The 25,868-nt window shown below is 43.0% G+C and overlaps 1 protein-coding gene across 1 annotated transcript in view; it reads left to right on the top strand.

Annotated features, from left to right (window-relative positions):
* Window positions 1–23,950, top strand: part of PDGFA (platelet derived growth factor subunit A) — a 39,006-nt gene extending 15,056 nt beyond the window's left edge. Inside the window, exons 3-6 of the mRNA XM_015820932.1 lie at window positions 8,473–8,577; window positions 10,571–10,758; window positions 21,885–22,011; window positions 23,826–23,950. Coding sequence (XP_015676418.1) covers window positions 8,473–8,577; window positions 10,571–10,758; window positions 21,885–22,011; window positions 23,826–23,836 — 431 coding nt within the window. The 3' untranslated portion in view covers window positions 23,837–23,950. The remainder of the gene's footprint in view (window positions 1–8,472; window positions 8,578–10,570; window positions 10,759–21,884; window positions 22,012–23,825) is intronic.
* Window positions 23,951–25,868: the final 1,918 nt, after the last annotated feature.

The following is a 25,868-nucleotide window of genomic DNA, read 5'->3' as shown; positions in this document are numbered from 1 at the left end:
CCTGCATGATTAAAAATAGGACAGCGGAGTTCCTTTCTCTCGCTATATTTCTGGTGGCGGCTGATAAAGCATCCACAGATGGTTGGAAAAGAAGGCCCCTTTGAGTGGTGGCCTCCATCTCAGGCCTCGGGAGCCAAAAATGCATTTTTAAAATAAATAAATAAATAAATAAAATAAATGAAGTTGCAATTTGGTAGCCATTTGAATTGCTCCTGCTGGTTGGTTGATCCACGCTGCAGGTGAAAAATTCAAAACGAATGCATGTATGAAGAGTAAGACCAGAGTTGCTTAGATAGTGAGATGCTACCGAGAGAAGCTCAAGGTTGAACTGTGGGGTCCTCGGTGCTCTCTGAGCTTGGAGGTTTTCTTGCAGACGTTTCATGACCCTAACCAGGTAACTACACAAGACTTACCTATGGGGTATATAAACAAGAACACCCAGGGGCGCTGATGATGTTCCCTAGTTGGATCATGAAATGTCTGCAAGAAAATGACCAAGCTCAGAGAGCACCAAGGACCCCACAGTACTCCCCCTCCTGTCCTTTCTCCTCCTCCTCCTCCTCCTCCTTGCAAAACTACTCCCTTCTAGCACTGATGGTGTTCCCTAGTTGGGTCTTGAAATGTCTGCAAGAAAACTACCAAGCTCAGAGAGCACCAAGGACCCCACAGTTCTCTTTCTCTTCCTCCTCTTTGCAAACCTCATTCCCCAACTGATGGAAATCATGACGACGAGTATCCTAATATTAGACAGTTGGAATTCATTTATTTTAGTGGCCGTTTAAGTCCTAAACAACAGCGGATTTTTATGGCTCTTGGTGTCCTACTAGGAGCATCCAAATGAATTTAGATAGCTGGAAGGGCTGAAAAAAAAAACACCAAACCGAACATGGTTTTTCATGTTGAATTCTTGAACTGCACAGACGATCCCAAAGTGGGATAGCCTGACCTGTCCTTCAGTTTTACAGACTCTGGGCTTCAGAAAGATAATTTATATTTGAAGGGTCGTAATCCACGAGCATGTAAAAAATCTTTGGGAGGCTAATCATATCCACACATCCACAATTTTAGCCAGGCCTATTTGGAAGCCTAAAACTATAATCAAAGAACGATTGTCATAAGAGTGGAATTTGCTCTGACTTCATTGTATATGCCAGACGTCTTCAAACATCACCATAGCAAAACAGCCATAGGTCAAGGCCACCACAGTTACAATTACTGGAGTATTTCTCTCCCCATGACATTTTGACTCAAAAAGTTGGGAGAATTTCCTGCTGAAGTTCAGCCTGTTCCTGGCCCCCAAATCTTAAGCCAGGTTTCCGCAGTGTAAGGGTTTCTCAACTGCTTGGCTGGGGAATTCTGGGAGTTGAAGTCCACAGATCTTCAAGTTGCCAAGGTTGAGAAACACTGGTTGATTTGGTTTGGGTTTAATCCATTTGGGTTTACTCAATACTCAACTGGCTTCAAAAGGAAATGCCGTGAGTTCAAGCCGATCTATAGACTCACTCATATGCTCAAAATTAAAGGCTGGCTGACCCACAGCCATAATTGAGCAGCGGTCATCAAAGGGCCTTTTATTTTTAAGCTGGATCGTGCTGATGCAAAGGAAGAGTGATCCAAGATCCATGAGGACAAAGTTCTACCATATATAGCACAATGTTATGGCTTGAAGACCCCTGCCCTGCATAAGACAGTGTTTTGGGAATTAGTTGTTTAACCGGGTGATGGCACGGGGGCGGGGGGAATGGTCTTTGTGTCTAGTTGTTTTGGCATGCAACGCCCCGTAGCATCGTCTTGAGGGAACAAGTTGAAACAGTTTATGTCCAGGGTGGGAGAGGTCTGTAGATATTTTCACAGCCCTCTTCCTGGTTTGTGCAGTATATAGGTCTTCAATGGAAGGCAGAAATGGGAAAACTAAGTTAATATCTTGATCTGGGTCCAATTAGTTCTCCCTATCTCACCCTACCTACGGTGGCACTCTGCATGTCTCCAGAAGCTTGGAAACTGTGAGTCAGTTGCCAAGCGTCCAAATTTTGATCGCGTGACCATGTGGCTGCGGCAACGGTTGCGTGAAAAATGGTCCCAAGTCACTTTTTTCAGTGCTGTTGTAATGTCTAGCGGCCACTAAATGAACTGTTGTAAGTCAATACTACATGTAGCTTCTATTCATTCTTCTTTAAGCGGACGCCTTACAGTGAGGGTTGTAATGGTTGCCATAGCACCTCATGGCATCTTGACAAATATTCCAAAGTTCATACTACTTGATAGGTGCGGTCCCACCGTGACTTCTGGATGGAACGATAAAATGGCTTGCTCCTTCGTGAGGTTGCTTTGATTTGCTTGGGGAAGGCTTGAAGCTGGCGTCCACTTTTGGCCCGATGCCCTCTTGAAAGTTCCAAGTTCACGACCGATACTATAAAATTCTGAACCAGGGGAATGACTGTAATGAGTGAGATAACACATGTGTAAAAGGTGACTTTTCCTTCTGGCCCAGTGTGGTGGCCATTCATTAAATGGACTTGTGATCTCTTCTGGAGTTCTGGAAGGAACAGATCCAGATTTGGTCAAGCTTGGTGGGAAATGATGAACAGTCCAAGAATCTTTGGTTCATGGTGAGAAAAAAAGAAGAAAAACAGGCTAAAATAGACGAAGAATGCAAGAACGGAGTATGTCTAGTTTAATGAAGAGAAGGACCAAGGGTGACAGGAGAGCAGTGTTTCAATATGTGAGGGGCTGCCCCAAAGAAGAGGGAGTCAAGCTATTCTCCAAAGCGCCTGAAGGCAGGACAAGAAGCCAACGGATGGAGACTAAGCAAGGAGAGAAGCAACCTAGAACTAAGGAGAAACTTCCTGACAGCTAGAACAATTAATCTCTGGAACGGCTCACTCCAGAAGTTGTGGGTTCTCCATCACTGGAGGTTTTTAAGTAGAGACTGGACAATCATTTGTCTGAAATGGTATAGGGTCTCCTGCTTAAGTTCTAGTCTTCCCCTAAGCATAAAAGCTGGCTGGGTGACCTTGACCAATCACCAGGAGACATGAATTCTAGTTTTGCCTTGGGCATGAAAGTCAGCTGGGTGACTCTGGGCCAGATGTTCGCTCTCTCAGTCACCACACTGGGTGGCTGTTGGGGGGAAAATAGGAGGAATTTCTTTGAAGTTCTCCAATCGGCAAGGCCAAGGTGCATTTGTAATTCTGCCTTGTTTGACGGTGCCTGGCCATCTTCCCAGTCTCTTTGCTGCATCACGCTCTCCTTTCTTTTCCACGCTTTTTGAGGCTGAATCTGACTATTCGTGGTATTGTGTTATTATGAGAGTATTGCACCAATCAGCCTCCTGGGCATCGGAGAACGATCCGGAGAATCGTAAGATCTGTTTTAGAATTCAAGTGACGTAGAAAAAAAAGAGGCTTCTGGTCTCCTGTAATATAGCTATGAATATTCCCGTGCTGACACTTGGGTCAAGGATGGGATCAAGCAGGACAAATGTAGGGGGGGCGGGAAGTGTGGCTGATGAAGTTAAAACGATCTCAAAAAGGAAGAGGGTGATTTTTTTTTAAAAAAAGAAAGAATTAAGAAAATACTGCATCAAATAGCGTATAGATCTGGGGATTCAAGCATGATTTGGAAGGATAGAAAATTAGGGCGACATGGGGGATAGTATTGATTCAGACCAGTTTTTGCTGTTTCCTTCTCTTATTTTGTGGTTTAATTCCTTTGGCTTAGTCTTCGTGACTGCTTTTCTGTTCTGTTCTCTGCATAATGTTGTTTTGATTGATTATATGCCAACGAGCCAGGGTTGATCCACATCGATCAATTTTTCCTGATTTACTCCCAATGGTACCCCCATCATCATGGTAATTGAATTCATCCACCTTGTCGCTAATTATCTCCTTCCTTCCTTCCTTCCTTCCTTCCTTCCTTCCTTCCTTCCTTCCTTCCTTCCTTCCTTCCTCCCTTCTTTCTTTCTTTCTTTCCTCCCTCCCTTCTTTCCTTCCTTCCTTCCTTCCTTCCTTCCTTCCTTCCTTCCTTCCTTCTTCCCTCCCTTCTTCCCTCCCTCCCTCCCTCCTTTCTTTTCTCCCTCCTTCCCTCTTTCCCTCCCTCCCTTCCTTCCTTCTCCCTCCCCCTCCCCCGCCTCCCCCCTCTTCCTCTTCATGTAATATGTTGAGAATACAATAATCAGAACCTGGTCAATCGTACTTGGAATGTAGATTTTGTATTGATTTGTTCTTGATTGATTCATTTGTTGGTTTCCTTGGTTATGATCTTCTCCAGAGTCTGCAAGTATTGTAAATACGTGCCATTTCCCCAAAGCCACGATTTTTGATCATGTGACCACGAGGGTACTACAATGGTTGTAAATATGAGGACCCAGTTGTAGCTCACTTGTTTTCCAGGGCCTAATTTTGAACGGTTGCTAAATGAATGGTTTTTAAGCCAAGGACAACCTTCAACGGGGCTGCCGGTCACAAAAGCGAGAACGATCAAGGGAAAGATATTGTCATCCTTGTCCATCTTTGGAATCGTCTGACGACTTGGAAACCAAGCCCAAAGACTTCGTTGTCATTCCTCTGATGCGATATGAACGATATGTGATGCGAATGCCAGGTTTTCTGCCTTTTTTCTCGTGCTTCTTTGATCCGTGTGGTTGTTTCAGGTGCCATTATTTGAAAGCTTGCCATTGAGTTTGTTCTCTACAAAGCGAGAGACAGCGAAAGCCAATCCAACAGGTTGTGGCGTGTTCTCATTTTGTTCCCGGCTTTTGCAAAAAAAAAAAACAGAAAGGGGGAAAAAAAATTATGAATAGAGGCTGCATTGTCACAGTGCTGACGGAAAGGTGCAATCATCGTGTGTATTTTTTAAGTCTTTCAAGAAGATAGTATGTATTAAATGGCGGTAATTAAACATCATAAGTCTAGGCCCTCCGGCTATGGATCTCCACATTTTTGAGGGGAGATTTTACTGGCTTACAAGTCGTTCTTGGTTTATCCAGCACATCAGTGTCAACACTACCTGACATAGGTTCTCTTGAATTTTAGGTAGGAATTTCTCCAGGCTGAATAATGGTCAAGAATTGAACATGGTCAATTTAAAATAGATGCTCTGTCATGCAGCGATGACTTTCCACGTCCATATTTTGATCATTCATTCTCCTTTCAATTTCTCCTAAGTGTGTTGTAGTATTTAAAGCAACTGGGATGCTTTCCAGATGTATCAGCACCAACTCTCATAATTTTGGAACCTGCAGATCAAGGCAATTGCTTTGGAGAAGGCTAGTTTGGAACATCAGATTAGGATCTTGGTATGAGGGTTGTGGTGTCTTATAGGGCCCTTCATGCACGTTTTTGCAACAGGACAGAATCAGATGTAGATTCATCTAGGCTTATAATACCATCTTTGTTCTGGAGGTACATATCAATTGTGGTCTATTTTATACCACATAAGAGCTGGGGATTTTGTTCAGGTTGTGAAGAGCTTGTGGCTAGCTCCTTGGCTGGAACTCTTGGCTTCACCCCACCATCTGACTCTTCTGCCACCCTAGAAGTTCAACTCTTGAGGTTCCACCAAACAATGGGATCAATGCAAATGAAAAGAACCACCTTGGCTTAACTTGCTTTTGAGGAATTCAGAGGAGAAGTTGTGGTAATGGGAGTGTGCAGTCAGCCTCACCTGCCTCATAAAATCTTCTGAAAAGAACATTAAAGGCAGAAACGGTGCCAACTATTATCATATAATAAAAGTTAACTACTCGTTGTTGGTTTCTGCAACAGTCACGTCCCTCTAAGCGTAGGAGATGTCCAAAGTTATTTGAGGACACATTTCCTTCTTTAATCTCATGGACATTCTTTTTTCAAGCCTTTAATTGGACCTGACCATACCTGACTTCTAAACCTGACTACATGTTCCATTGAAATAGTTTGCCAAGGACATTTGTGTTGCTTATTTATCTGTCATCCCTTCCTTTTCTCTGTTGATCGAACCCGTTTCACTTCTCAAATGATCTTTTGGTGTGCCTTCTCCCAAGGCTCTATTATCCGAATATATTGGGAAACTACCATTCTGGGTTGGCACCCCAACCTCTGAGGCATCTAAGGTGGGGGAAGGCCACTGTATTTCTATGATCCCATGAGTATGTGTAACACACCTGCATTTTGTGCAGATGAATGTCAGATTTCCTCGGCACGAGAAGATTATTTGGTGGGACTCTTGAGGGGGTGGGCTTGGGAATAAAGAGTGTCCTACGGATGAAGAGTGAGAAAAAAAGGATTCTGCATCAAACCCCCCCCCCCTCTTGACTTTGAGAGTTAAGCTGCAGATAACTTAAGCCAAGAATTTGGAAGCTAGCCTACCGCTGAAAAGCACAATACATTTTAAGAGTTGACCAAATGATGGATCTTTTCATCTTGGTCTTCCATTCTCCATAATAACTGAAGTAAAGTTACCAGTATAGGGTTGCTGGCTTGGCAGAAATTATTCCCTTGTGCCTAAAAATAGTTATTGGGAGTTTAGGGTAAGTGAAAGATGGGCCATTGGTGACCCCCAATTTGGTGGTGTTTTTTTTGTCCCTCTGGCATTTGCATCCTGGGCCAATCACCAGGAGATGGTGAATTCTAGTCCTGCTTTAGGCATGAAAGCCAGCTGGGTGACTTTGAACCAATTACCTGAAGATTGTGAGTTCTAGTTCAGCCTATTCATGAAAGCCAATTGGGTGACTTTGGACCCATCACCAGCAGACTGGGAGTTCTAGTCCTGCCTTAGCCATGAAAGCCAGCTGGGTGACTTTGAACCAATTACTAGGCGACTGTGAGTTCTAGTTCCGCCTATTCATGAAAGGCAGTTGGGCCAACCACCAGGAGATGGTGAGTTCTAGTCCCACCTTGGGCATTAAAGCTGATTGTATGACCTTAGGTCAGTCACTCTCTCTCTCTCTCAGCCCAACTAGTTATAGGAATCAAAATAAAAAATAAACAAAAATTCAATCAAAATGAGGACGATTCCCTCTACCCCATGGTATGGATAGAAATCCTGACTCTTTAGTGAACCCAATACCTTCTTCCCATTGTGTCTGCACTTGTGTATGTGTGAGTGAGCGAGCGAGCGAGAGATCAAGATCCTAATCTTCCTTTAATATCGTCTGCGCCAAAGCCAAAAGTGATAACAAAAACCTGACATCTCTGATAAAACACAAGAAGAACGTGCTGAAATGGTTTCATACAGTGCCACCAAATTCCGCTGCACGGGGAGGTGAATGCAAATACTTTTGTCGAACATTCCTGTCCAAACAAGTCTGATTGTTACTTGACTCCCAAACATTTTCAGACTGGTTTATCTTGGGAGACAGCTTCAAAGTCCTCCCTTGCAGATACTTACTTGCGTGGAAGATAAATCTGTGAGCCAGGTTTGCACAAGACCCCCACCTCTTAAATAGTCTTCAAAACTTGCTGCCAGATGTTTTTTTTGGGTAAACATCAGGGCCTGTTGAATGGAAGAGTAACTGTATGAACTCAACTGTATCGGCTCCAAAACTTTTCCATAGCTTTGGTGTAGCTGGGTTGGTGTATCTTCTGATACAAGGGAAGAAGGTCTTGTGTCCACAGCAGGGTGGAAGAACTTACAAATAAGAGGGGCAAAATTCATGGCCATAGAAGAGAGAGTCTTGTATTCGCAGCAGTCTGGAAGAGCTTCTCACAAACAAGAGGGGTGAAATTTTTGATTTGAGGAATAAGGCGGCTTTCTCACCATCTAGTTGATATTGTGTATAGCTCTTAGATCTTAGATCTGGCCTTCTTCTTTTTTTGGGGGAGACACCTGAATCAAAAAGGTGGGAATTGGGTATGACAGAGAAGGATCATTCATGATGTGGGATGGATAATTTTTTTTCCAGTAGGGAGATGAGATGGTGGGTGGGACACAGTGGTGGACGGGGCTGAAGCATTGGTGGAACCCATGCTAAAAGTCGGTGGAGATGTCCATTCTTCTGGCTACAGTTCTCCCCACTTCTCAGTGACTTCTCCTCCTTCTCCTTTTGGACAGACTGCTGGAAGGGGAAAAAATCATGTTCAGAAGAGTCTCAAAAGATCTTCTCATTTTGGAAGCTCACCAAGAACGTATCCAAATGCAGCAGAGCCATATCTTAGCTTTGTTTGACAAATGTGGCTGCTTTTAGTGTCGCCACAAATCTTCTGGCACTGTAAATAATAATATGAGATTTTTGAATGGCCGAGTCCGAAAAGCAACCATTTCCAGAATAATTAATAATAAAAAAGAATTCCTGATGTTGGGTTTGAGTCGCCATTCATGGTCCTGGAAGTAAGAACCAGGAAGTCAAAAATGTTGATTCCCTGTGGGGAAAAAAAAGCTGGCTAAAGAATTGAATGTTGGTTAAATGTCACTTTTTTTGAGTAACCAAAGAAAGCAATCTTTAATCTGAAATCCTGAAAGTTTGGCGTCTGTTTTTTCTTCTTCTTCGTTTCTTAGGCTATGACGATGCAGCAGAAACAAATCTGATCTCCCACCCGATCCACTCAGCTAAGCTGTTGCAAGAAAACCACCCTAGATCTATTCGCAGAAAAAGAAGTGTTGGTAAGAATCGAGATTTTATTTTTTTTAAATGCACCACGGCAGGGAATAATCTTTGGAAGGACTTTGTGGCTGGCGTAGAATTGAAATAATAATTAAAAAAAGCCTAAAAGAGAGGAAAATATTTTGCAAATAAACAGAAAAGAGATTGCATGCCATTGTGTTTTTTTTCTCCCCCAATAGCTCGGTCATCTTCCAGGGTTATAATATGCTGAAAAAATGCCTGACATTCAGTTTTCATGTTCCTGCACGCTCCTGGTGAAATCTGAGTGAGGGAATGTGGTGCTTGATAGTTGTTTTAGTTCACTGATTTGCAACTAACTGGGGTTCTCTAAAAACTGAATGAAATAACAAGGCTTGCCTCTTGCAAGAGAGATTGTTTGTTGACCTTTTGTGTAACTCCTGGCTCAGTTTTTTTGCTTCTCTGGGTTAGATGTGTTGGGATCTCAGCTCCCTCTAAGAACAGTGTGCGCTCCATAATTCTTCATCCTTGGGGGAGCCTACCTGTTGGACCTCTGCCTCGGTTCTGTGCTTGCCTTCTTCTCAAGCAGAATGTTGAGATGGTGTAGATACTACAAGCAGTCCTCAATTTTCAACCACAATTGGACCAGGATGTCCATTGCTAAACAAGGCAATTGTTGAGGGAGTCTCATCCAATATTACGACCTTACAAGGAGAAAGAGAATAGATCTAATTTAATGAAAATAAGGGCAAGGGGTGACAGGATAACAGTGTTCCAATATCTCAGGGGCTGCCCCAAAGAAGAGGGAGTCAAGCTATTCTCCAAAGCCCCAGAAGAAGGCAGGACAAGAAGCAACGGATGTAAACTAATCAAGGAGAGAAGCAACCTGGAACTAAGGAGAAACTTCCTGACAGTGGGAACAATTAACCAGTGGAACAACCTGCCTCCAGAAGTTGCGAATGCTCCAACACTGGAAATTTTTAAGAAGAGACTGGACAACCATTTGTCTGAAATGGTATAAGGTTTCCTTCCTGAGCAGGGGGTTGGACTAGATGACCTCCAAGGTCCCTTCCAACTCTGTTATTTTGTTAGACGATTAAGAGAAGGAAAAGGAGTAGCCTTTATATACCTTCCTTCTTCTGTAGAGCCCTAGGACATCCATTAGATTGTCCTCTAGGTTTACCTTCAAAACAATCCCATGGGATGAACTGGACTGAGTGAGAGCATCTTTGATGATCAAGCGGAAACCTGAATTTGGTTCTTTCCAGCCCAAAGCCAACATCTTCCACGATTTTAGGAACTGGTTCAGCCACCTATTTATGTCAAATACATTCACTGCCAAAATATACAGGAATAAGTATGATGAGGATCTCATCTCAAGGAATAAATGGCCATCAGAGTTGGGGGAAAAAAGGAGTAACAGAAAGTAACAGCGTAGTAGTTGGCTGTAATACGAAGGGAAATTACTATAAATATATATATTTCCAGACCTTTCACTGCTACTCATACAAGTTGAAATATTATTCTTACCGTATTTTGTGAGGCAGGCTAAAACTATGGAGGATGGAACAGGACCGAAGTTTCCTGAATCAAATGTAAGAGAAGAACAGGCAGAGCTGGGTGGTGGAGTTAAACGAATCATTAGCCGAGAGTCCTTATGTTGCCACAAGTGATCCAATTCCAATCACCTCCTGAATTCAGTTGACCTTTATCTGGTGCCAATTTAGTGTTGAACTGTAGTTGATCAGATTCTTGCATGAGCAATAAATATTGTGAGCTGCAACTTCATATAGGGCCCCGATTCTTTGTACCTGGCACAAATCGATAAAATAGGAACGTGGGCACTCGGTACCAAATAGTTATCTGATTGTCTGAATTTTCCCTGTCTTTCTTCGAGCACTCTTGCCAGTTTTGGGGGCAAATGAACCCAGAGATGGCAGGATCGAACCCAGGGCGTTCTGTATGCAGAGCAAGTATTCTGTTCTCGAGTCCCCAGCTGCACCTTTCTATCGTGTGTCTCATTTTTTTCTACAGAGGAAGCCATTCCTGCGGTCTGCAAGACGCGGACGGTCATTTACGAGATTCCTCGGAGCCAAATCGATCCGACTTCGGCAAACTTTCTGATATGGCCTCCCTGCGTGGAAGTGAAGCGATGCACCGGATGCTGCAACACCAGCAGTGTGAAGTGCCAACCCTCGCGGATACACCACAGAAATGTCAAGGTGAGGAGAAGCAGAAGGCCATTTTGGTAGGGGCTGAGTATCCCACATCTGAGCTTGCTCTCCTCCAAAACGTAGCCTGAACTCCATCCAGGATAGCAAACCCTTCACATTTTCAACCTGGGCAGCTGTTAGGAAACTCCCAGCTAGGCAGGAAGGAGGGGGTCAAGCAGGGAACTAGCTTTGAATCCTTGCACAGCTGCAAGTAGCATAAGCCTGATTGTCCCCTCCAAATTCCAGGACACCTTATCTCGTTCAAATATTCGAACTGCCAATCAACAAGAGAACCAACCAGCTGCTCAGAATTCAAATGTAGCTCCAAACAAACAACCAATCGCACGGCCAGCTGACCCCACTGGCACACAAGACATTTATAAGCTAAGGAGAATAGGACTGCTAATGAAGTTACCTAGTTTGGTAACAAAATGTTCAGAAATGATATTGAAACAAGCTTGGGGAACCATCCACAACCCAGAAACCTTATCTGGTTGTTTCCAGGGAAAAGCAAGCAGTCAGGGAAGATTCTTGTAATATAGGTAGAAAAACAATGAAGTTGCTGACTTAGACCTTTCGTAAGTGGATTTGGTTGCTCTCCTGTCTGACCGCAGCTGAGTGACCTATCACTCCATCGAACCCCAGTGAAACCGCACCTTTTCAATCCACAAATGCAAATTGTTCCATCTGACGTGTTTTTTTTAAAAATGGCAATTTTACAGGCAACTTTTGCTGGGGTGCAATCTTTTGGGGTCCCCCCTCCCAGTCCTGGTTTCTAGGTGCCATGGCTTCATAACCCATGCACTTTCTCCTTTTCTGTGCTAGCCCTTTCCAATGGGTGAACACAAGCAGAAGGCTAAACAGGAAACACCTTAAACACACAACCTGGGAGTGAGATAAGGTAGCTATTGTGTACTCGAGTGGCCAGCGCTTACTTCCTTGAGGTCAACCGCATTGCAAATTCTTTTTGAGAATCTTTGCTTTCTTTTCCTGGCAGTTCCTGATGGTAGGGACCCAGCTGCCGCTGTCATTTTTCTGGGTGGAATTCAAATAAAAGCATTTGGACAGCAGCCTGAAGAAGGCTCAATCCCTTTTGGATGGTCGTTTCTGGGAATAAGTGAAGAATTAGATTGTGCAGGTTAATTGTGCACGCATCCCTCTGTGTGTTATGTGTGTTTAAGGTGGTGCTTTGCACCTCCTGGAGTTAGTTATAACCCTGGATGCGTAGGAAGGTTAAACAGCACGAGAAGACGCTTGACTAAGTTCTTCTTACAGACTCCCACAGCCTTGCTGTGAAATGATAACATGACTTAGGGGACATCTTGAATGTTAAAAATAAATAAAATCAAATCCCTGCTCAGCCAGCTTTCCTGATTTAAATATTATCTAGGCTAAATTGGGCTTTGGATTGGGGAAATATCACACTTTGGATTATTGATCAGGATCGGGGTGGGCGGTAAATATACCGGAGATGGGATTTAGAAAATGAATGGCATCACTCAGTGTGAGGCTAAACCTTCTTGGAGAAAGGGATTTTGATCATGGGGAAATGCTACAACTGTCGTAAGTGCAAGGACCGGTTGTAGGCGCTTCTCTCCGTACTATTGTAAGTTCGAACGGTTGCGAAACGAATGATTGTAACTCGAGAACTACCTATATATACAGTCAAAACATTCCTGAGAGATTATAATAATTCCTGATAGGCTAGACCAGGGGTAGGCAACCTGGGCTCTTTTATGACTCGTGGACTTCAACTCCCAGAATTCCTGAGCCAGCATGGCTCAGCTTGGAAACCTCTCCCTTTCCCCTCAGCGTGGCTGGCTCAGGAATTCTGGGAGTTGAAGTCCACGAGTCATAAAAGAGCCAAGGTTGCCTACCCCTGGGCTATACAGATAGCCCTCAACATACGACCACAATTGAGCCCAACAGTTCTGTTCTTAAGCGAGACAGCCAAGTGAATTTTGCTGCATTTTATGACTTTTCTTGCCATAGTGAATCCCAGCGGTTGTTAAATTAGTCACACGGTTCTTCAGCTTCCCCCATGGACTTTGCTTGTCAGAAGGTCGCAAAAGGGGGTCACATGGCCCCAGGACGCTGAGACCGTCGCAAATAGGAGTCAGTTGTCGAGCGCCTGAATTTGGATCATGTGACTGTGGAGATGTTGCGATGGTCGTAAGTGTGAAAAAATGGCCACAAGTCACTTTTTTCAGTGCCGTTGTAACTTGGAACGGTCACTAAATGAACTGTTGTAAGCTGAGGACTACCTGCGTTCAGTATGCAGTTAAGCTGATTTATTGTTCACGCCTATACCCAAGAATCTAGTCAGCACTAAATGGGTACTAGAGAAGAGTTAACGGAATTCAAGAGTAATTGGACTTAGAGACAGCTTGTGTCAACCTAAGGATTCCAGGCTGATTCCTTGCTTGATTCCTCCCTCCGCTCTGCCTGAGCTTCTCCACTCAGTCTGGATAGCAGAGGCTGAAAAAAGCCACCCCACTAATTAATTGATTGGCAGCTTCTATGTCTCGGTCTGTCTAAGCATTCCCAGACACTTCTAGCTTTAAAGAGGAGAGCTGTAAAGGGGAAGGGCCATTTTTAACCAAGCTGGTTGGAGACCTTGAGAAAATCCAATGGAATTTAGATGTTTTTCTCCCCCCCTCCCCCTTTGAACAGCAGATTTCTCTGACACTGTAGCAACGGTAGGACATTTTTGGAGACCTTTTGCTTTACGGTTGCAAATAGCTCTTTAGAAAATAGCTGAGTACATGTTTTGCAGGCAAAGGATTCCACGGTCCATCCTGGGGGGTGTGTGTCTTCAGATGGGGCTGGGAGATGAGTCTGAAACTCTCAAGAATGTCTACTATTCATGGCTGATCATGCTGGGCCAGATAAACACAGGGGTCTTCAAACGTGGCCCTTTTATGACTTATGGACTTCAACTCCCAGAATTCCACGCGTGCCTGGCTGAGGAATTCTGGGAGTTGAAGTCCACAAGTCATAAAAGGGCCACGTTTGAAGACCCCTGCTATAAAGCACCTTCTCGCATTCTTGGCTTGTCCGGTTTTCTGTGGATCCCTGATTTCTGTTCATAATAAGAGGGGAAAGGGTATTTTCTAAGAAAAGAATCCTTGGATGTCTTCTCCGTGCTATATTTTTGGAAGCAAACTTTTGCCCGGCCTATGAGAACGGATCTCAGTTTACTCTAAGTCACGCCTGAAAAAAAATAACAATACCATGCGGCAAAGGTCTTGAGAAAAACCCTCCCTTTTCTTAATGTTAATTAAAAAAGGAGAAGTTAGATGGGAGTGGTGTGGTTTTTGTCAGAGCGGTGACCTTTTTGTCACACTAGGAGCTTCCAATAGAAAATCCCATGTTTCTTTCTTCAGTGACTTAGACTCTTTCTCTCCTTTCCCCCCTCATCTTTGATATAATTAATCGCCCTTTGGAATTCCAGTCTTTGGGGGATGAATGGGCCCTGTGTCCCATAATCCCTGAAGATTCTCTTTTGGGGGTCATGCAGAAAGTGGTCAAGATTTCCCTTTTGCCTATTCCCAGAAGAGAGCTAAAAGCGTCCCTTGTTCTCTTTTCACAGTGTCAAGTTTATGTTAGAACCCCTTCCACTTATTTAATTTTTTAACCGACAGCGGAAAGCCCTCTGTTTCTTAGTTTTGTTTTATTGACAAGATGGGGATTGTCAGTTCTCAGTGTACTTCCAGTGACTTAGGGAGCCTTTAGGTTTATTCCATCAGATGGAGGAGGAGGAGAAGGATGAGGAGGAAGGAAGGAAGGAAGGAAGGAAGGAAGGAAGAAGAAGAAGAAGAAGAAGAAGAAGAAGAAGAAGAAGAAGAAGAAGAAGAAGAAGAAGAAGAAGAAGAAGAAGAAGAAGAAGAAGAAGAAGAAGAAGAAGAAGAAGAAGANGTTGGAGACCTTGAGAAAATCCAATGGAATTTAGATGTTTTTCTCCCCCCCTCCCCCTTTGAACAGCAGATTTCTCTGACACTGTAGCAACGGTAGGACATTTTTGGAGACCTTTTGCTTTACGGTTGCAAATAGCTCTTTAGAAAATAGCTGAGTACATGTTTTGCAGGCAAAGGATTCCACGGTCCATCCTGGGGGGGGGGTGTCTTCAGATGGGGCTGGGAGATGAGTCTGAAACTCTCAAGAATGTCTACTATTCATGGCTGATCATGCTGGGCCAGATAAACACAGGGGTCTTCAAACGTGGCCCTTTTATGACTTATGGACTTCAACTCCCAGAATTCCACGTGTGCCTGGCTGAGGAATTCTGGGAGTTGAAGTCCACAAGTCATAAAAGGGCCACGTTTGAAGACCCCTGCTATAAAGCACCTTCTCGCATTCTTGGCTTGTCCGGTTTTCTGTGGATCCCTGATTTCTGTTCATAATAAGAGGGGAAAGGGTATTTTCTAAGAAAAGAATCCTTGGATGTCTTCTCCGTGCTATATTTTTGGAAGCAAACTTCTGCCCGGCCTATGAGAACGGATCTCAGTTTACTCTAAGTCACGCCTGAAAAAAAATAACAATACCATGCGGCAAAGGTCTTGAGAAAAACCCTCCCTTTTCTTAATGTTAATTAAAAAAGGAGAAGTTAGATGGGAGTGGTGTGTTTTTTGTCAGAGCGGTGACCTTTTTGTCACACTAGGAGCTTCCAATAGAAAATCCCATGTTTCTTTCTTCAGTGACTTAGACTCTTTCTCTTCTTTCCCCCCTCATCTTTGATATAATTAATCGCCCTTTGGAATTCCAGTCTTTGGGGGATGAATGGGCCCTGTGTCCCATAATCCCTGAAGATTCTCTTTTGGGGGTCATGCAGAAAGTGGTCAAGATTTCCCTTTTGCCTATTCCCAGAAGAGAGTTAAAAGCTTCCCTTGTTCTCTTTTCACAGTGTCAAGTTTATGTTAGAACCCCTTCCACTTATTTAATTTTTTAACCGACAGCGGAAAGCCCTCTGTTTCTTAGTTTTGTTTTATTGACAAGATGGGGATTGTCAGTCCTCAGTGTACTTCCAGTGACTTAGGGAGCCTTTAGGTTTATTCCATCAGATGGAGGAGGAGGAGAAGGATGAGGAGGAAGGAAGGAAGGAAGGAAGGAAGGGAAGGAAGGAAGAAGAAGAAGAAGAAGAAGAAGAAGAAGAAGAAGAAGAAGAAGAAGAAGAAGAAGAAGAAGAAGAAGAAGAAGAAGAAGAAGAAGAAGAAGAAGAAGAAGAAGAAGAAGAAGAAGAAGAAGAAGAAGAAGAAGAGGAGGAGGACGAGGAGGACGAGGAGGACGAGGAGGACGAGGAGTTGAGGAAGAGGGAGACAAAGAGGGAGTTATAGGAAGAAGAGGAATAGAAGAATTGTTCTTCTTTTTCTCTCTGGGACCAGGAGAATGAAGAGAAGAGGAAGTCTAAGAAATACAGATTTGGGCAGGACTGGGAACTGGTTAATAAGTGTGAAAAACCAATCTAGAGTAAAAAAAAAATACGATTAACACAATTCTCCCAAACCTGGACCGATATTGCGGATCCATTGCTTGTCTAAATCGGTGCAGCCTTTTGTTGGGATGAGTTGGACCAGTCAAATGGAAATGCTTTTATTCTCCTAAGATTTTAAGTGGGCAATTAGTGGTTGTGGCTTTTGGTGTTATTTTTAGGATCTGTTTTTCTTCGGTTTTGTTACTTGGGCTTTGAGCCTCTCCCCTGCCCTCCTCTGGAACTTCCGAATAAATACTAGACTTAATGATTCATCCCAATTCTTCTGACATTCTCTTCCCCTTTCTAGGGAGGCCAGAGGGCTTTCACGGTAATCTTCTTTGAAATAAAAGCACTTGTAACTCTGACGTGTTGACTGTGGTCCAACTAGTCATGTCGGACCTCATTAATTCAAGGATAGGGAATATAAAGGCGATACTGCACCCCAAATCCAAGGGATAGCTACGATGGAGGATGGTGGCAACCTAATTTGATGGAATCCTAGAATCCTAGGGCTGAAAGGGACCTTGGAGGTCTCCTAGTCCAACTCCCTATCCAAGGCAGGAGCCCTTATGCCATCCCGGACAAATGGTTGTCCAATCTTTTCTTGGAAACCTCCAGCGATGGAGCACCCACAACTCCAGGAGGCAAGCTGTTCCATTGATTAATAGTTCTCACTATTAGGAAATTCCTCCTTATTTCCAGATTGGATCTTCTTCTGATGAGCTTCCACCCGTTGCTTCTTGTCTTGTTCTCAGGTGCTGTGGAGAATTCCTCCGCTGCTTTTCTGTGAAAGTCCTTCAAATGTTGGAAGACTGCTAGTGGAGAATGGTGGGAATCACCACCACCACCTCCTGCTCTTCCTCCTCTTAACTATTCCTCTTACTTTTCTTCTTTCTTCTACTTCCCTTCCTCCTCTTCTCTTTCCTCCCATTCCTCATTTCCCTTCCTCCTCTTCTCTTTCCTCCCATTCCTCATTTCTTCTCTTTCTTCTTTCTCCTCCTCCTCCTCCTCCTCCTCCTGTTTTCTATCCCTTTTTTCTTCTCTTCTCTTCTTTCTTCTACTTCTCCTCCTCCATCTGATGGAGCTAATGGTTCTATATTAAACAGATCTTGGCAGTGAAGATCTCAGTGGCTACATTAACGACGCCTCTCTATTTATCCAATTGTCTTTGAGTAACGGGATCCCTCTGCAATGTCCCCATCCAGCATAGGATTCAAACTGCTGTCTTTGGTTCTGCTTTTTTGAGAGGAGAGACGAAGGCTGTAAATCCCTCTGCTTTTCCAAACATCTCCATCAGTTAATTCCTTTCTCCCCAAAATGTAACCCAACCATCCTTTCTCGAGATGCATTAGGCAAACAAGCTGGGCTGCTCAGCTGTTCCTTTTGTGCCCCTCTGGCTTTGTGTTGTCTATTTAAACCCCAGCAGAATGTCAAACCTGTGGCCCTCTGACCTCTGCCAACCTTTTGGAATGGCTGAGTTCAATGGACTGTCATTCCCGTCGTGCTGTGGTTAATCCGCTCTGGTCTTCCAGCGAGAAAATACCTTTTTTAAAAGGAGGGCAGGGCCAGTTCCAAAAGGCCCTTCACTAGTAAGGAGGGAGGGATCTAGTTTCTTGGGAAGAAGAAGAAGGCAACGTGTCAGCATCTGAAGGCCCTCTCAGAAATGGTTGCACAGGCAAGGAAAAGACTAAGGAAACCAAAAGACTCGGCAGCCCCAGAAGAAAAACTAGGACCAATAAAGGAGAATATTCATAGCTCAGGATTGAAATCAGAGTCCTTGGTGCTCTCTGAGCCTGCGTGCTTTCTTACAGACATTTCACGACCCAACTGGGTAACAACATCAGTGCTAGAAGGGAGAGGTGTTTGAGGAGAAGAGAGGAGGAGGAGGAGGAGGAAAGAGGAAGACTGAGGGATCTTTGGTGCTCTCTGAGCTTGGGTGCTTTCTTACAGACGTTTCATGACCCAACTGGGCAACATCATCAGTGCTAGAAGGGAGTGGAGTTTGCAGGGGGAGGGGGGAGGAGGAGGAGGAGAGGGAAGGGGAGGAGGAGGGGGAGGAGGAGGAGGACAATGACTGTAGGATCCTCAGTGATATCTGAGCTTGCTTGTTTTCTTGCAGACATTTCATTACCAAACTGGGTACCATCATCAGTGTTAGAAGGGAGAGGGGTTTGCTTCCATTTATATGCTCCATGTCAAGACAAGCCACTTGTATGTAAAAAGAGAGTAAACCCCACTCCCTTCTAGCATGTTACCCAGTTTGGCTAATGAATCTCCTGCAAGAAAACCAACAAACTCAGAGAGCACAAAGGACCCCACAGTCGTTGTCGTCATTGTCGTTGTCATTGTCGTTGTCGTTGTCGTCGTCGTCGTCGTCGTCGTCGTCGTCGTCGTCCTCCTCCTCCTCCTCCTCCTCCTCCTCCTCCTCCTCCTCCTCCTATTCCACTCCCTTCTAGCACTGATGATGTTACCTAGTTTGAGTAATGAAATATCTGCAAGAAAACAGCCACGCTCAGCAACAAACCATCTTCAAAAACCAGGAGTCATCTACAACATAAGGGTAAGGACTGTAACGGCCAGCATGTAGGACAGAAGCAAAAGACTCATCCATAAACACCAACTAGCAGTCAGAAGACCTGATGAAAATGCCATAATTTCACAACCAACACATGGAACAGACTTCACTATAGATTCAACCAGGAAACTGTGAGCATCGTAGACCAAGCCAAGTCCAAAACTTCTAGAGAATTCCTGGGGGGATTTAACTTGACATGAAAGAGGTGCTTGCAGACTAAATATGCAAAACTAAATACTCTTTGCCGTTTGCTTTTTTGGACAGTCGTTCAAGCATGTTTTCCTATAATATATTTAGAATACTGCATGGTCAGTGGCTTTACATGTGTAGAGTTGGTCAACCTTGTGAGGAAAAACAAATGCAGGCATCCTAACCTCATTGGATTGCAATTTATTTCTGGTGTTGCAACCTTCGGTGTTGATACACTGCGTCACTGAACATCTGATGATAACCTGAAAGTGTTAACATTTCACATCAGACTGTCTGGTGTGAAAGTGTTGTATCATCTCTGGGGTTCTGTCTAGATCTTTGTTGACCGAGGTCTTGATCTGTGTTTTGTTGTAAATGAGACAGCTTAGTCATCCTTTGATGTTAGATGACTCAAAGTGGCACTAGATTCCTTTCCTTCTCTATTTTCATTTTGTCCGACTATGACAGAGAAAGCAAGTTTATGGGTGTCAAAGCTTGACGGACAGGTCAGTCATTCTAACCAAATCAGTCCACCCAAAATTAACAGTTTGGAAAGGGATTCAAATACAGCAATATCAATTAGTCTTATATACCACTTCACAGTGCTTTTACAGCCCTCTTTAGGCGGTTTACAGAGTCAGCAGATTGCCCCCAACAATCTGGGTCCTCACTTTACTGACCTCAGAAGGACGGAAGGCTGAGTCAACCTTGAGTTGTTCAGGATCAAACTCCTGGCAGTGGGCAGAGTCAGCCTGCAATATTGCATTCTAACCATGCCTCTTTGTCTCTCTGGTGATCAAAAGGGTAAGCACTTATGCCCTTAGAGAAATTGGTTTCTAAACAGTTGCAAAACATCTGGATGAACTTCCAGTTCGTGATTTTTAATTACTTCTCCCATCTATCTTTTTGAGGTGATGGTTTGTTAATCATCTCAAGCTTCTGTCTGCAAGGCCAATGATGAGTTGTTTAGGAAAAATATTGCCTCAACAGAGTGGGAGTCATCCTGGCCATCAGGATTGTACAATTCGATAATGATTTATGAACATGGACAAGAATATGTAGGTATGACCTTGAGAGAAGAAGTAGCTGCAAATAGACAATAATTAGATAAGAGGCAGCTGAGCCCACAGAAGGAATGGGGACATGGCAAACATCTAAGAAGGAACCCTCCCTAGTTTATTGGACTGTGAAGGTGAGGGGGAAAAAAAGATTTCATATTTGCTTTCTTTCAGAAGTGCAAGATGGATGTTAGCCCTTCAAAGTAGTCCAGACAAGAAGCACACCCAGAAATATTAGCTCTGTCTTTATTACCAAGTTGAATGAACAGAATCTTGCAATACACCAATCTGGTAGACTAACCAGTAATGGTATGTGAGAATCACCTTGGGAGACAGGAGAAAGAGCCATAGATAAAGACCAGGGGTCTTCAAACTTGGCCCTTTTATGACTTGTGGACTTCAGCTGCCAGAATTCCTTAGCCAGCATGCCTGGGAGCATGAAGTCCACAAGTCATAAAAGGGCCAAGTTTGAAGATCCCTGGATAAGACAATGGTCAGATAAGAGACAGCTTAGCCCATGGAAGGTATTAGGATGTGGCAAACATCTGAGAAGGAACCCTTCCTAGTTTTTTGGACTGTAAAGGTGTGTGTGTGGGGAGATATCTTTTCAGACTTGCAAGAATCACTTTCCGTAACCTTACAGTAAAATTAGAGTTGATACTTATGGGTGTGCTTCTTGCCTTGTGAGGCTGACAAAGAGTGTGTGCTTATGTGTAAATACATCCACAGCCCAGCTGGGTCAGCCAAGAAATAGACTGCTTTCCTCTTTAGTTTTCAGTTTTGATTTATGCCTGTTAACCTTGCATCTAGAGCAGTTGGCTGAAAGTGGTTTAGAGTGGATTTTGTAACATTAGATGTGACTTTGGATAGATTCAAGGCAGGTTGGGTGCCTATGAAACCGGATCTAAGAATGAAACTTCTTATTGGCGTAAGGAGAAAATGGACCCTACAGTTTTCATTAAGAAAAAAAAAAAAAAGCAATTACAAATCCATTACTTGGGTGACAATTAACGTGTGTATGAATTCTTTAATTTGCAAAATACCGTCCACCCAGTGCTGGTAAACCATCTGTCACACAAGTCCGTGTTTCGGGGCAGTAAATGTCGGTCCCTTTGCCATTTTTTTAAAAGTCTTTTTTTAAAAGCATATTCAAGTATATCTTGCCTTGCCAAAATACTGTCCTCCAGCTGCAAAGAACTCTTTAAAAACAATTTCACTTGAACCAGGGAAGTTGTGCTAAGCTACAAAGTCAGACCTGAGCTACAATTGGCTGAACGCCACTCACATCATAAATGCCCGCCAAGTTATCTTGGACAATATCCGGCTGATGAATGATCCCTTCCTTTTCCAGAAGTTTATGCCAACAAGCTCTTTGTAACAGAAGGGTGAGGGAAAGTTTGGGGTGTAAAACAGAGGCTTTACAAGATCCCAAGTCCAAGTTTTAGAAAAATTCCACTTAAACCCTGAAAACGGTTATTGGTGGTGACACAACAGCCGTGTGAAGCTATGCTTCCCTTTTTCCCCCCCCTTGCTTTGAATCTTAAATCTCACTTTGAAAGACGTCGTTTTGGAGGCAGTTTCCCCATAGCAGTGATTATTTTATCACGGATTTGGAAAGGAAATGAGTATTGGAGTTGAACAGATCTGCCCCAAATAATGAGGGTTAATTAGAAGGAGATTTTTGATCGCTTCTAGGCGAGTTTAGGGATACCACTCCGCGAAGCGTGTACAATCCACAAACTAAGCCACAGAATTCTTCTTCAAAGAAGTGCTCCAGATCGTGTTCTTGGCGACTGTTTGGCTAACAAGTTCCTGAATGTTATTTTCTTCGTCAACCCCTTAGGTGGCCAAAGTGGAATATGTTAGAAGAAAACCCAAATTAAAGGAAGTTCTGGTGAAGTTAGAAGAGCACATGGAATGCACTTGTATAATGTCAAATTCCAATCCAGATTTTCGAGAAGAAGAAACAGGTAGGCTGGAGTGAAATTGTTGGTGTTGAGGATGACAAGTGTGTTCTGACGTTCTCCAGGGGTCTCGAGCATTAAACTTCTGGAAATGAGAAACCTGCTTCTGGTAACCACAGCAGTGGAAAATAGTTCATATTGCTTAAATTTACATGTTATAAATCTTAGAGTGGGGGATATGTCTTTTCCAAAGGTCTTGTGCCCAATTCTGGGCCCTTTGAGAAGGATTTAGACAAACTAGAATGGACACCAAAAAGATGGATAGGGGTGGGAAATCAAACTGTTCAAGGACAGATGAAGGAATTGGGCATGAGAAGGTAGAGTTTGGTTTGTTGTCCTCTCAGTGGTGTCCCATAGAAGAAGACCATGACTTGTTTGCCATGGTCCTCAAAGGAGAACATGGATTGCTGGCTCTCAAGTCCTCAAATTTCTATCTGGATGTTAAGAAAATCCTTCTAATAGCAAGAATAGACCAACAGTGAACCATTTAGAAAGGTGATAGCCTGTCCTTCATCGGATACATTAATTTGAATTTCTACCCTAAGAAGCTACCCCAAGTAGTTAAGAACCTCATTCGTTCTTTTTAACTCTGGTTTGGATCAACAGGTTATTCTGTAAAAACCTTCAATTAGTTGCAATGGTTTTTCTCTGGGAATCGTTTCTTTTATTCCTTTACTTCCATAAATGCATGCCCTTTGTGGCTTATTTGTTACATATACCAATGCCGCCATTATGTCAACAGGTAGACATAGGAAAAAAGGTAAAAAACGACGGAAAAAGTTAAAACCCTCCTTAAAATGGAGTCCGTGACCAGGTATGACCCATATATGGAAACTGCCTTTAAGATCACAACCAATAGAAAAACTAAATTTGACTATCATCCCTCCCGTGTCTGATCATTTTTTAAGATTTTGGGCGTTGGCTGTTGCCGGGAGCGATCCAGCAATCAAATATGATTGGCTAAGCTAAGCTCATTCTCTTCTCTTTAAAGCTACCCCTGCAGATGCTACCCCTGGTGCTTTAAAAATGATTGATAATGGAGGCTAATCAGGGCTGATATGTAATTATTGTTGATTCCAAAGAAATTGAGGACCCTACAGAGGGATGTCAATTTTTCTTGGGTTGGAAATTTTTTTGCAACGGCTAGTTTGCTGAATTGTGGCTGGCTGCATGTTTTAAAGTCATTCTTTTAATGAAAAGAAAGCTAGGTAAGAAACTGACCTGCCACAGAATCAAGCCACGGTCTTGGGAAGAGGTAATCATTTACTAAAAATGGTTGCCACCAAGGCATCCCTAATTCGAAAAATAAAGATGACTACTGAGTGTTACTCAAGGAGTGCCCATTTCCCTAAAATATGGGCACAATTAAATGGGCATTGTTGAAGGTCTCCTAGAAGACTCAGTGGGGTGCTAGGTAACCTTCTGATTTGGGAACATTTTTGTGACTTGGTCTTCATGACGGGAAGTTCACGAGATGCCCTCAAAATTTCAAATCCATCCCACAGCCCCCCCCTCTTTGCCACATCAGGTGGACCTCCAACCTTACGATAGTCTTCAGATTTTAATTCTCAAGTCAGGTGAATGAAGCTTCCAGCTTTTGGAGCATGGAAAACAGGGAAGACAGATCCAGAATTGATGGATAGAAACTTTATCTCTTTATTCTTTTTCTAGAGATTTGAGACCCGCTTGGATGGAAGGTATCTATATCCGAGGCTGGTAGTCTTTAACCTGATTTATGATCTCCAGCAAATAATGACGCGATTCAACGATTCTTTAATTACGGACGTCTTTTTCTTTCTTTTTTTCTTTTTCTTTTACAGATGTCAGGTGAAAATAAGCTAGAAAAGATTTCTTTCTGGGACTCGAATGTACAGGATTTGTTACATTCCTGAACCTACGCTGTATGGTGCTTTCTGGATAACACTTCACTCATCTTCCTATCTGGGGGGAGGGGGCAAACTGGTTTAAAGAGAGAGCGGGAGAGAGAGAGAGAGAGAGAGAGAGAGAAGGGAGGGGGGGAGAGAGAAAAACACACAACCACACACACACACACACAGACACAGAGACATGCACACACACTTCACCAGAACACGAGGGACAAATGTATAGTTGTTTAAATATGACATCGCAGCAAGTATTGTAGCAGTCTGCAAACATAATAACGACGTTTCCCTATCCGTGAAATTGAGAGACGATGACGACATGAAAGGAACAAGAACGAAGAGGAGGACGAATAACGAACTCTAAGCAGACAGCCGACTTCCTGAGAACTGTCAATGGTGCTTTTATTTTATTCCCCTCTTGTCAGATTTATTTTTCTCAAGGAACGTGCCTGAGGCCGGAAGCTGACGGACAGATTCAGATGGACTTTGGAGGCACACGCACACAAACAACAACAACAATGGTGACAACAATGGCAACCACCAAGAGCAGGAATGTATCAAATGCCCAGGGCAGAATCTAGAGTGGGTTTTTTTTTAAATTTTTATTTTATTTTATTGTTTGGCTTGGCGGTGATTTAAAAGTCTATTAAAAAAAAAAAATCCATCCGGGGCGCCTTAAGTTTTTTTTTTTTGTTTTATTTTGGGTTGGTTTTTTTTTTTTTTACACCATCAAGTTATTGAGCTTTCCTTTTTATTCTTTTGCCTAGCATTTTATTATCTCTCTCTTTTTTTTTTTTTTTGGACTAGATTTACCAATAATCCGATATAAGAGACTGCTGTAGTGACAATGAAATGGGATCATGCAAAGACTATGGCGTTTTTATTTCTCCTAGCGGGGGTGCAGACTAATGAAATGTATTAAAATAAAAATGGTATACCTATGCATAATTTTCTAAATGTTTCTTGGTTTTGTCTACCCTTTTCCTTTCTCCCCGGCCTCTTCCTTTTTTCCACAATATATTATTTAAAACTGGTGTTTTTTTTCTCTCTCTCTTTTCTTTCTCTTCCTCTTCAAATTAGCCGACGAATTAGCAACATGGTGGACAGGCTTCATTGGATGGTGGATAGGCTTCAAGGCCGCCATCTTTTCTCAGAAAGTATAGCCACGGGAGATGGACGAACTGTTAGGAAATTTCCTAAAAGTTAGAACGATTTACCAGTGGAATGGAAGTTGCCTCCAGAAGTTGTGGGTGCTCCAACATTGGAGGCTTTTAAGAAGAGATTGGACAAATATTTGTCTGGAATGGTGTAGGGTTTCCTGCTTCAGCAGGGGGTTGGACTAGAAGATCTCCAAGGTCCCTTCCAACTCTATTATATTCTGTTCTGTTAACTGGAAGGGGTGGCTTGTGATCACCTACTAGATTATATTTACTTAAATTTCATGGCTCAGGAGCAGAGCCCCCCAATCATGAGAAAATTTCCTGTGAGGAAGATTATTGGACAAATAATGCTAATTCTTACTCCTAGGGAAGCACAAAGATGTGTCTTCAGAAGAAACCTGAATTCTCAATGGGGTGCAGAGGTTCCACAAATCCCTTGGCAGGTATTGGGAAGAGGGTTTTCTTGAAGATACAGAAGTGGAGAATAATTTTAAGAATGTTGACAAAAGACTTAGTGTGGGTAAGCGAGCTTTAGGTTATATGCAAGTCAAACAAAACCAAACCTTTTTTTTTATAACATATTTAAGTCACCCACAAATATTATTGTGGGAAACCAACTCATCTGTTTCAGTGGTGTGAGATGTACAAAATTTTTCTTGTTACTCTAGTGTATAAATATCGCTGTGGCCTGGAACAACCTTGCTGGAAAACATAAAAATTCTTTATTTTTGGTATTAAACAAAGAGAAAAAAAAATGCTTCATGTGTATTCAAAAAATTGTTTTTTTTGGGGGGGGAGGTGTTTAAAGGTGATGTTTGTA

Source organism: Protobothrops mucrosquamatus, unplaced genomic scaffold (genome assembly GCF_001527695.2).
Source record: "Protobothrops mucrosquamatus isolate PMUCROS unplaced genomic scaffold, P.Mucros_1.0 scaffold1217, whole genome shotgun sequence".
NCBI lineage: Eukaryota > Metazoa > Chordata > Lepidosauria > Squamata > Viperidae > Protobothrops > Protobothrops mucrosquamatus.
This window is presented reverse-complemented; position numbering and strand designations above follow the sequence as displayed.